Source organism: Gallinula chloropus (assembly GCF_964237585.1).
Source record: "Gallinula chloropus genome assembly, contig: HAP1_SCAFFOLD_797, whole genome shotgun sequence".
Classification (NCBI taxonomy): Eukaryota; Metazoa; Chordata; class Aves; order Gruiformes; family Rallidae; genus Gallinula; species Gallinula chloropus.
The window spans coordinates 1-11889 of NW_028168174.1; the positions used below are offsets into that span (position 1 = coordinate 1).

Genomic DNA, 11889 nt, shown 5'->3' on the forward strand with positions numbered 1-11889 from the left:
GGGTGGGGAGCTGCGCGCTGATTTGGGCGTGGCTTAGGGCTGGGGGCGTGGCTTAGGGCTGTGGTGCTGCGCGCTGATGGGGCGTGGCTTGGCGCTGAGTGGGCGTGTCTTGGCCACAAGGGGCGTGGCCTCAGCAGCGCGGCGGCTCCCCCGGGTCCTACGTTCCCCCCCCCCCATCCACCCACCCCCAGGGAACACAGGAGGCTGCGCCCCTCCCCTCGCCCGCCCCCCCTCCCTCAATCCCCCCCCCGGGCTGTACCCCCCCCAGAAGACCACCCGGGGCTGGGGGGGGTGCGATGGCTTTATTAGAGTGCTGAAATGCATGGGGGGTCCCATGATAAACCCCCCACCCCACCCCACCCCCCCAGGCTGTGTTTGTGTAGGTCCTACAATAAGTCCAGGGGGGTTGGGGAGGGGGTCGCAGGGGTGGGGGGAGGGGTCAAAAGTCCATGGGGAGGGGGGTCAAAAGTCCAGGTCATCGTCGGGGTCTTCAGGATCCTCATCCTCGGGGGGGTCCGGGGCAGAGACGATGGTCCCGGGTGTGTGGAGGAGGGTGGATCTCCTGGAGGGGATGGATGGGGTGTTACTGGGGAGACTGGTGCTGACTGGGAGGTTGTGACAACCCCCCTACCCACTTTACACTCACCTGGGGGGGCTGAGCTGGTAGGGGGGGGGCACAGCTGCCCGCGCAGCCCGTTCGGCTGCTGACAGCTTCAGGCGGAAGGTGAGGGGTTGGGGGGGGTCCCACGGGATCCCACAGGATGGGGGGGTCCCCCCAACCCCATCCAGGGTGGGGGGCACCCCCAGGGAGCGCAGGGAGCCATCGGGTAGGAGGGTGAAACTCTCATCCTGGGGAGGGGGAGGGAACAGAGGAGGGTTGGGGGGGTGTAGGGGAGGTCATACCCCCCCCCCCCTCCCCTCCCCAAAACCCCCTGCACCCACCTTCTGCCTGACCCCCCCTTTGCAGGGCTGGCTGAGCACGCTGACGACTCGGGGGGTGCCTGGATTGGGGGGATCCCCCCCCAAAACGATGAGCTGGGTGCTGGCCAGAGCCCCCAACGCCCGCAGCAGCCCTGGGGGTGCAGGTCCTCATGCAGCAGCGCCACAACCCGGGGGGGGGGGGCAGCCTGGAGGGGGGTTTGGGGGGGTGAGAAGGGGGGCTACACCCCTTTCCCCCCCCCCCCAAGCACCCCAACACCCTCCTTTCCCCTGTACCCCACCCCTAGAAGACCCTCACCCAACACCCCCCCCCCCAAAATCCTCACCAGAGTTGGGGGGCCCCCCCCTGCCCCAGCAGAGCCCCCAGGGCCTGGCAGATTTGGGGAGGGGGCAAACGGAGCAGCAGCCAGCTGAGTGAGTCCAGCACCAAGGTTAAGGGCCCCCCCAAGGGGTGCAGCCCCCCCCCTGTCAGCAGCCCCCCAAAATCCTCAGCTCGAAGGTCGGGGGCTGGCTGGGTCCAGCCCAGGGGGTCGGTGAAGCCATCACGGAACTGGAGCCTGGGGAAGGGGTGGGGGGGGGAATGGGGGGGTTTTTGGGGGGGTGGGAGGGGAAAGGGGGGTCAATGGAGGGGGGGTGGGGTCAGGGGGGGGTCTGTGTGGTCATGGGGGGGTGGTAAGAGGGGGTGACATGGGGGGGCTGTGGAGCCGGGGGGGGGGGTTGGGGTGGGCTATGAGGGGTTGGGGGGGGATTGGGGGTGCTGAGGGGGGGATCCTGGGGGCTGGGGGGGGCCATGGGGGGATGGGGGGGGTGCTATAGGGGGCTGGGGGGCTTTTTGAGGGGCTGGGGGGGGATTCTGGGGGCTGGGGGGTCCATGGGGGTCTTGGGGGGTGTCCAGGGGTCTGGGGGGCCCATGGGGGTCTTGGGGAGGTGTCCAGGGGTCTGGGGGGGTCCATGGGGGTCTTGGGGGGGATCCAGGGGTCTGGGGGGCCCATGGGGGTCTTGGGGGGTGTCCAGGGGTCTGGGGGGGCCATGGGGGTCTTGGGGGCTGGGGGGGTCCATGGGGGTCTTGGGGGGGGGGTCCAGGGGTCTGGGGGGGGTCCATGGGGGGTCTGGGGGGGCCCATGGGGTCTTGGGGGGGGGTCCAGGGTCTGGGGGGCCCATGGGGGTCTTGGGGGGGTGTCCAGGGGTCTGGGGGGGCCATGGGGGTCTTGGGGGCTGGGGGGGTCCATGGGGTTCTTGGGGGGGTGTCCAGGGGTCTGGGAGGGGTCTATGGGGGTCTTGGGGGGGTCCAGGGGTCTGGGGGTCCATGGGGTATTGGGGGGTCTATGGGGCTCTTGGGGAGGGGTCCAGGGGTCTGGAGAGTCCATGGGGGGTCTTGGGGGCTGGGGGGGTCCATGGGGGTCTTGGGGGGTGTCCAGGGGTCTGGGGGGATCTGGCGGCTGGGGGGGCCCATGGGGGTCTTGGGGGGGTGTCCAGGGGGCTGGGGGGTCCATGGGGGTCTTGGGGCTGGGGGGATCCATGGGGGTCTTGGGGGGGGTCCAGGGGTCTGGTGGGTCCATGGGGGTCTTGGGGGGTGTCCAGGGGGCTGGGGGGGTCCATGGGGGTCTTGGGGGGGTGTCCAGGGGTCTGGGGGGGTCTATGGGGGTCTTGGGGGGGTGTCCAGGGGGCTGAGGGGTCCATGGGGGTCTGGGGGGGGTCCAGGGGTCTGGGGGGTCCATGGGGGGTCTGGGGGGGGTCTATGGGGCTCTGGGGGGGTCCATGGGGGTCTTGGGGGGGGTCCAGGGGTCTGGGGTCTCCATGGGGGTCTTGGGGGCTGGGGGGGTCCATGGGGGTCTTGGGGGGTGTCCAGGGGTCTGGTGGGTCCATGGGGGTCTTGGGGGGTGTCCAGGGGGCTGGGGGGTCCATGGGGGTCTTGGGGGGGTGTCCAGGGGGCTGGGGGGGCCCATGGGGGTCTTGGGGGGGGATCCTGGTGGTTGAGGGGTCCATGGGGGTATTGGGGGGGTCCATGGGGGTCTTGGGGGGGTGTCCAGGGGTCTGGGGGTCTATGGGGGTCTTGGGGGGGTGTCCAGGGGGCTGGGGGGTCCATGGGGGGTCTTGGGGGCTGGGGGGGTCCATGGGGTCTTGGGGGGTGTCCAGGGGTCTGGGGGGATCCTGGCGGCTGGGGGGCCCATGGGGTTCTTGAGGGGGTGTCCAGGGGTCTGGGGGGTGTCCAGGGGGTCTTGGGGGGGGTGTCCAGGGGGGGGGTCACCCTCACCGCTCCTTCACCGCAGGGCCAGCCCGGCCTCAAACCTCTCCCGGGGCACTTCAAAGAGGACGACGACGACTCGCTCAGCCCTGAGAAATGAGGAGGGGGGCGTTAAGACCCCCTAAAACCCCCCCAAAACCCCCCCAGACCCCCCCAAAACCCCCCCAGACCCCCCCCCACCTATGCGCGGCGGCGCTGGCCAAGGCCCGGAGGAGGCCGCGGCCCTCCCAGGCGGCTCTATCTGCGGGGGGGCGGCACCAACACACGCTCAGCCCCCTCCCCAAGACCGGGGAGACCCCCCAGACCCCCCCAAACCCCCCCAAACCCCCCCAACCCCCCCCAAACCCCCCTCCCCACCTCTGCGCGGCGGCGCTGGCGAAGGCCCGGAGGAGGCCGTGGCCCTCCCAGGCGGCTCTATCTGCGGGGGGGCGGCACAAACACACGCTCAGCCCCTCCCCAAGTCCGGGGAGACCCCCCAGACCCCCCCAAACCCCCCCCAAACCCCCCCCAACCCCCCCCCCCACCTCTGCGCGGCGGCGCTGGCCAAGGCCCGGAGGAGGCCGCGGCCCTCACAGGCGGCTCGATCTGCGGGGGGGCGGCACAAACACACGCTCAGCCCCTCCCCAAGTCCGGGGAGACCCCCCCAGACCCCCCCAAACCCCCCCAAACCCCCCCAGGCCCCCCCAGACCCCCCCCCCACCTCTGCGCGGCAGCGCTGGCCAAGGCCCGGAGGAGGCCGCGGCCCTCACAGGCGGCTCGATCTGCGGGGGGGCGGCACCAACAGAGGCTCAGCCCCCTCCCCAAGACCGGGGAGACCCTCCAGACCCCCCCAAACCCCCCCAAACCCCCCCCAGACCCCCCCCCACCTCTGCGCGGCGGCGCTGGCCAAGGCCCGGAGGAGGCCGCGGCCCTCGCAGGCGGCTCTATCTGCGGGGGGGGCGGCACCAACACAGGCTCAGCCCCCTCCCCAAGACCGGGGAGACCCCCCAGACCCCCCCAAACCCCCTCAGACCCCCCCGCACCCCGCACGAGGAGCAGCCCCCCCGCTCCGCCGGCCGCCAGCGCCTCCAGCATGTCGCTGCCGTACGGAACAGGGCGGCGCCATCTTGGTTTCCTCCCCCGGCGACGCGCTGGCTGATGACGACACTGTACGGCAATGGGCGCCGCCATCTTTGGCCTAAGTAATGGGGGGGGGGGTTTCTCAGCCCTCCCCCCACCCTCTTTTTAACGAACATGAATAAATTTGGGCAGAAAAATGAGTTAAAACACACAAAAAGGTTTTATTTTATACAAAAGCACCCGGAAGCCGGGGGCGTGAAGCCACCTGGGGGACCCCACAGCAATTGGGGCTGCTGAGAAGAAGGGGGGGGGGGGGGGCTGCACCCTCCCCCTCCCCCAGGGTTTATTTTGGGGGTGGGGGGTGTGGAGAGGGGGGTGTGGGGAACACACACACCCCCCAGAGTTTATTTTGGGGGGTGGGGGGTGTGGGGTGAGGCTCCGGAGCGCTGGGTGGGTGCGCCGGCGAAGGTGGAGGGTGGGGGGTGTCATGGCGGGGGGATTGGGTGGGGGGTCTCCTCAGACGTATTCCTTAGTGCTGGGGGGGTTCTGGGAGGCGGGTTTATGGCGTGGGTAGGCCCGAGCACGCCCCTTGCCCTGTTTGGGGGGGCAGGAACAAGCCAGCATGGAGCCCCCCAGCAAGACCAGCGCCGAACCAGCCCAGCCGATAAAGATGGCGGTGCCGAACTCGTACCTACAGAGAGGGCAAACACACCAATTAAAGGCCGATTCCCCCCCAAAAACACCCTAAAACCACCTAAAAATTAACCACAAGCAGCAATTCCCCCCCAAAATGAACTCACTTGAGGTTGACGGGGACGGTGGCGTCGTAGAAGTTGGTGACGATGCGATGGCCGTACCACGAGCAGGCGACGAGCGCCGCCAGGCCTGCGCCGCGCCACGGGGGAGCCGTTAGGATTTGGGGGGTCAAAGGGGGGGGTGGTGGGTTTATAGGGGGGTGGGGGGTGTTTGGGAGGTGGGGGGGGGGGTGTTTCTGTGCGTCTCACCCGCCAACAAGAAGATCCCCCCGCCAACGGACGCCATGATGGCTTTGCGCCGCGGGTCGTCATCGCCGCAGCGGGTGCATTTCATCCCCGTTACCGCCACGGCCAAGGCGACCGGGCCCAGGACCGCCGCCACCACCATTAGCGCCCGCGTGGCTTGGATGGGGCCTGGATTTTTTGGGGGGGGTGGGAGGTGATTTTAGGGGGGGAGAAGGAGAAATTAGGGGGGGGGGTGTCGAACACACTCATCGCCACCCCGCCCCGCGCCCGCCAACGCCGCCGTGACGCCATTGGGGACTTCGGCCCTTCGCGGGGCGCGGCGCGGCGCGCCCAGCGCTGGGGGTGTAAATGGGTGGGGACCCCCCTAAAACACACTCATGGTGGGGGGTGGGGGGGTTGTTTGGGGGGGTTATGAGGTGATTTGGGGGGGGGGGATGCTCATAGAGACCCCAAAATGGGGTGATGGGGGTGTTGGGCTCAGCGGCCGCGCGCGGGGTGGTGGTGGGAGGAGGGGGGGGTAGGGAAAGGGTGGGGGGGGGAAGGGTGGGGGAAGGGACTTTGTCCTTATGGGGGGGGTGTGGGGGGGGGTCACACCCAACGGCCGCTCCCGCTGTGACTCAGGGCACCCCCCCCCCCCCCTTTCACCTCACCCCACCCCCCCACCCCACCCGCGGCGTCGCGGGCGCGTGACGGGAGTTTCAGTGAAACCGAAATCAGGAAGGGGGTGGGGGTGGGGGGATGGGCACTTTGAGGGGGGGGGGAGGAGGGGGCACCCCATAGATTGCAGACCACCCCCCCCCAACACACACACACACCCCCCCATCCCCCACCCCCAAGGGTCACATCACCCCATGACCCCCCCCCCCAACCTCCATGTCACCCCAAGACCCCCCCCCATGGCCCCTGTGACCCCCCCTGTGTGTGGGCCCCCCCCCCCCCCGAACCCCATGACCCCCAACACCTCTGTGACCCCCCCCCCATGGCCCCCAATGGCCCCCCAGCCCCCCCGTGACCCCCATGGCCCCTGTGACCCCCGTGACCCCCAATGCCCCTATGACCCCCACACCCCCCCCCAGCCCCCCATGACCCCCATGACCCCCATGTCCCCAGTCCCCCCATATCCCCCCACGTCCCCAGTCCCCCCATGTCCCCCCAATAGCCCCACAACCCCCATGTCCCCAGTCCCCCCATGTGCCCCCAATACCCCCATGTCCCCCACAACCCCAACGACCCCCACAACCCCCATGACCCCCACAACCCCCGCGTCCCCAGTCCCCCCAGTTCCCCCAATGCCCCCACAACCCCCATGTCCCCGGTCCCCCCATGTCCTCCAATACCCCATGACCCCCACAACCCCCCTATCCCCAGTCCCCCCATGTGCCCCCATGTCCCCCCAATACCCCCACAACCCCCATGTCCCCAGTCCCCCCAATACCCCCATATCCCCCCAATACCCCCATGACCCCCACAACCCCCATGTCCCCGGTCCCCCCAATGCCCCCACAACCCCCATGTCCCCAGTGCCCCCATGTCCCCCATGTCCCCCCAAACCCCCATGTCCCCCATGTCCCCAGTCCCCCCATGTCCTCCCGTATCCCCCAATACCCCCACAACCCCCATGTCCCCCCATGACCCCCACAACCCCCCTGTCCCCAGTCCCCCCATGTCCCCCCATGTCTCCCAATGCCCCCAATACCCCCATGTCCCCCACAACCCCCATGACCCCCATGTCCCCAGCGCCCCCCACAATCCCCATGTCCCCCAATACCCCCATGTCCCCCACAACCCCCACGTCCCCATTCCCCCCATATCCCCCCATATCCCCCAATACCCCCACACCCCCCACATCCCCATTCCCCCCAATACCCCCATGTCCCCCAATACCCCCATGTCCCCATGACCCCCACAACCCCCCTGTCCCCAGTCCCCCCATATCCCCCCATGTCCCCCAATACCCCCATGTCCCCATGACCCCCACAACCCCCCTGTCCCCAGTCCCCCCATATCCCCCCATGTCCCCCAATACCCCCAGCCCCCCATGACCCCCACAACCCCCCTGTCCCCTGTCCCCAGTCCCCCCATGTCCCCCCATAACCCCCAATGCCCCCATGTCCCCCACAACCCCCATGTCCCTGGTCCCCCCAATACCCCCATGTCCCCCAGTACCCCCACAACCCCCATGTCCCCCCATGACCCCCACAACCCCCCTGTCTCCAGTCCCCCCATGTCCCCAGTCCCCCCAATACCCCCATGCCCCCCAATACCCCCATGTCCCCATGACCCCCAATACCCCCCTGTCCCCATGACCCCCCACGTCCCCATTCCCCCCAATACCCCCATATCCCCCAAGACCCCCATGCCCCCCAATACCCCCATGCCCCCCAATACCCCCATGTCCCCCAATACCCCCATGTCCCCATGACCCCCAATACCCCCATGTCCCCCACACCCCCCATATCCTCAGTCCCCCCATATCCCCCCATATCCCCCAATACCCCCATGTCCCCCAATACCCCCCCCACCCCCCCCTCACCGGGCAGGGCCAGGATGGAGTCGTAGCTCTTGCACTGGAGCTGGCCGGTGCTCTGGCTGGCGCAGCTCATCCACAGCCCCTGCGAGGTCACCACGGCGGTGATGATGGTGTCGCCGGCGAAGGTGGACACCTGCCACTGGGGCAGCACCGTGGCCACCACCAGCGCCCCCCAGCCCAGCACCGCCAGCGCCAGCCCCAGCGCCTGCAGCCCCCCGTGCGCCATCGCGCCGCCCGCCCGCCGGGCACGGCTCCCTGAGCTACGGGGGTGGACTACGGGGACCCTATGGGGACCCTATGGGTGCCCTATGGGTGCCCTATGGGTGTCCTATGGGGGCCTGGACCAGACCCTAGAGACAGCCCGGGCAAGACCCTATAGATACCCTATGGATACCCTATGGATACCCTATGGATACCCTATAGATACCCTATGGATACCCTATAGAGACCCTATAGATACCCTATGGATACCCTATAGAGACCCTATGGAGACCCTATAGATATCCTACGGAGGCCCTATATGTACCCTATAGATACCCTATGGAGTCCTATAGACACCCTATGGAGCCCTATAGGCACCCTACAGAGCCCTATAGGCACCCTATAAGCACCCTACAGAGCCCTATAGACACCCTACAGAGCCCTATAGACACCCTCAGACACCCTATGGAGTCCTATAGACACCCTACAGAGCCCTACAGGCACCCTATGGAGCCCTATACACACCCTCAGACACCCTATGGAGTCCTATAGGCACCCTACAGGCACCCTACAGAGCCCTATAGGCACCCTCTGGAGCCCTATAAACACCCTATACACACCCTATAGACAGCCTATGGACAACCTATAGGTGCTCCACACCAACACCCTATAGAGTCCCCTCACGCCTGACAAGGCCTGTAGGTCCCTATGAGCTCCTATAGCCCCTACGGGCTCCTATAGGTCCCTATGAGCTCCTATAGCCCCTATGGGCTCCTATAGGTTCCTATAGGTCCCTATGGGCTCCTATAGCCCCTCTAAGTCCCTATAGCTTCTATACAGCCCTAGAAGCCCCTATGGGCTCTGGTAGCCCCTATAGGACTCCTATAGCCCCTATAGGTCCCTATAGCCCCTATAGGTCCCTATAGCCCCTCTCAGTCCCTATAGCCCCTATAGGTCCCTAGCGGTCCCTGCGGGCTCCGGTAGCCCCTATAGGTCCCCTATAGCTCCTATAGGTCTCCTATAGCCCCTATAGCTCCTATAGGTCCCCTATGGCCCCTATAGGTCCCCACGGCAGCACCCGGCGCACTCGGGGCCGGGCGGCCTCGCGCACCTGTATATGGGGGGGGGCGGGGCGGGTGACGTAGGGGGGCTGCCGGGCCGTGACGTCACGGGGGCAGGTGGATGGGCGGGGGGGTGGGGTGGGGTGGGGTGTGGGGGGGGAAGGGTCAGGTCAGGGGGTGTGACGGCACCGGCGGCTTCCCGGCACCGCGTCCGTCTGTCCGGCAGCGCCCCGGGACGTCCGTCTGTCCGTCTGTCCGTCTGTCCGTCTGTCCCTCCCCATCCCCCCCTCCGTCCGTCTGTCCCTGAGCATCCCCCTCCCCCCCACCCCCTGTCCGTCTGTCCCTCAGCAACCGTCTGTTTGTCCGTCTGTCTGTCTGTCCCGGCTCCTCCCCATCCCCCTCCCCCCCCCCCCGTCTGTCTGTCTGTCTGTCTGTCCCGGCCCCTCCCCATTCCCCCTTCTGTCCCCCTGTCCCTCGGCAACCGTCTGTTTGTCCGTCCGTCTGTCTGTCCCGGCCCCTCCCCATCCCTCGTCCGTCTGTCCGCCCGTCTGTCTGTCCCGGCCCTACCTGGCCCCATCCCCCGTCCGTCCGTCTGTCCGTCCCTCAGCATCCCCCCCATCCCCCCCCCGTCCGTCTGTCCGTCCCTCCGCATCCCCCTCCCCATCCCCCATCTGTCCGTCTGTCCGTCCCTCCGCATCCCCCCATCCCCCCCCCCGTCCGTCTGTCCGTCCCTCCGCATCCCCCCCAGTCCGTCCGTCTGTCTGTCCCTGAGCATCCCCCCGTCCATCTGTCCGTCCGCCCCTCAGCATCCCCCTCCCCATCCCCCCCCCGTCCGTCTGTCCGTCCCTCAGCATCTCCCCCCCGTCCGTCTGTCCGTCCGTCCGTCAGCATCCCCCTCTGCATCCCCCCCAGTCCGTCTGTCCGCCCGTCCCTGAGCATCCCCGTCCGTCTGTCCGTCCGTCCCTCAGCATCCCCCCCATTCCCCCCTCGTCCGTCCGTCTGTCCGTCCCTCAGCATCCCCCCCCATTCCCCCCACAGTCCGTCTGTCCGTCCCTCAGCATCCCTCCCCATCCCCCATCTGTCCGTCTGTCCGTCCCTCAGCATCCCCCCCCGTCCGTCTGTCCGTCCGTCCCTCAGCATCCCCCCCATCCCCCATCTGGCCGTCTGTCCGTCCCTCAGCATCCCCCCCATTCCCCCCCCCGTCCGTCTGTCCGTCCCTGAGCATCCCCCCGTCTGTCTGTCCGTCCGTCCCTCAGCATCCCCCCCCATCCCCCCCACGTCCGTCTGTCCGTCCCTGGGCATCCCCCCCCCATCCCCCCCCGTGTCCGTCTGTCCGTCCCTCAGCATCCCCCCCCGTCTGTCCCAGATACCGGGGGGGGGGACACACGGACGGACAGACGGACGGACGGACAGACAGACGGACAGACGGACAGACAGACAGACAGACAGACGCGGCCCCTGCTCGGGCCCGGGGAGGGGGGGTGGGTGTGGGGGGGTTGGGGGGGGGGGGGGTGTTTCCCGGTGGGGGAGGGGCGTTGCCGCGGGAGGGGCTCCCGGTCCCGCCCCCCCCATCCCATCCCCCCCCCATCCCCATCCCCCCCCCAGGTCCCGGTGTCCCCGCCGAGGATGGGACCGGGACGGCGGCGGCCGCTGCTGCTGCTGCTGCTGCTGCTGCTGCTGCCCGGGGCAGGTACCGGCACCGGGGGCACCGGGGGGGACCGGGACGGTACCGGGGGAACCGGGGGGAACCGGGGGGCTCTGGGACTGGGGGGACCGGGGGGCTTCGGGACCGGGGGGGCTACGGGGGGGGATACCGGGACCGGGGGGTACCGGGGTTACCGGGGGTACCGGGACCGGGGGGGGACCGGGGGGCTCCGGGACCGGGGGGTACCGGGGGGGTACCGGGGGTACCGGGACCGGGGGGGATTCTGGGGGCTCCGGGACCGGGGGGTACCGGGGGGGTACCGGGGGGCTTTGGGGGGCTCTGGGACCGGGACGACCGGGACCGGGGGGATTCGGGGGTCTTCAGGACCGGGAGGGCACCGGGGGCACCGGGAGGCTTCGGGACCGGGGGGTATCAGGGGCACCGGGGGGGCACCGGGGGTACCGGGGTTACCGGGACCGGGGGGACCGGGGGGGTACCAGGGGGTTTTGGGGGGCTCTGGGACCGGGGGGACCGGGGGAACCGGGGGGACCGGGGGGCTTTGGGGGGCTCTGGGACCGGGGGGACCGGGGGGTACCGGGACCGGGGGGGAACCGGGACTGGGGGGGCACCAGAGGTACCGGTACCGGGGGGAACCGGGGGGGTACCGGGGGGTTACCGGGGGGCTTCGGGACCGGGGGGGCACCAAGGGGGGGGGGGGCAATGGGGGGGTGGGAGGAACCGGGGGGGGGGTCACCGGACGGTACCGGGGGGGTCACGGCAGGAGGGGGGGGGGTGGGGGGATGTCGGTGCCCCCCCCCCAGCCCCCCCCCGTGACCCGCCGCCCCCCCCGCAGCGCTGGGGAACCTGGGGGGGTCGCTGGGGGTCTGCGGCTGCTCCCGGGCCGGGACCCCCCCCCGCCCCCCCCCGCGCCCGACCCGCCTGGCCCCCCGCCTGCTGCACGTGCAGCGCTGCCCCAACCACGTGCTGAGGTGAGGGACCCCCCCCCAGCCACCCCCAAACCCCCTGGGGACCCACAGACCCCCCCCAGAACCCCCCGGGACCCCCCCAGACCCCCAGACCCCCCGGGACCCACAGACCCCCCCAGAACCCCCCCGGGACCCCCAGACCCCCCCTGGGACCCCTAAACCCCCCGGGACCCCCAGACTCCCCAGGACCCCCCCCAAACTCCCCAGGACCCCCAGGAACCC

The 11889-nt window shown here is 69.6% G+C and overlaps 2 protein-coding genes across 2 annotated transcripts; both read right to left on the reverse strand.

Annotated features, from left to right (window-relative positions):
• Positions 1 to 292: 292 nt before the first annotated feature.
• ELP5 (elongator acetyltransferase complex subunit 5) lies at positions 293 to 4354 on the reverse strand (the record flags this gene model as incomplete). The annotated part of the gene is given in 8 exon segments (XM_084281103.1): positions 293 to 562; positions 647 to 849; positions 943 to 1079; positions 1082 to 1127; positions 1367 to 1496; positions 3205 to 3273; positions 3542 to 3602; positions 4207 to 4354. Coding segments are annotated over 8 exon segments (894 nt in total). The 3' UTR covers positions 293 to 462.
• A 315-nt stretch (positions 4355 to 4669) lies between these two features.
• Positions 4670 to 8198, reverse strand: LOC311204726 (claudin-7-like). Its single transcript, XM_084281102.1, has 4 exons — positions 7778 to 8198; positions 5248 to 5412; positions 5044 to 5128; positions 4670 to 4934 (listed from the first exon to the last, which is right to left on the reverse strand). Exons 1-4 carry the CDS (start codon positions 7998 to 8000, stop codon positions 4760 to 4762), a joined length of 648 nt encoding a protein of 215 aa, XP_084137228.1. The 5' UTR covers positions 8001 to 8198; the 3' UTR covers positions 4670 to 4759.
• Positions 8199 to 11889: the final 3691 nt, after the last annotated feature.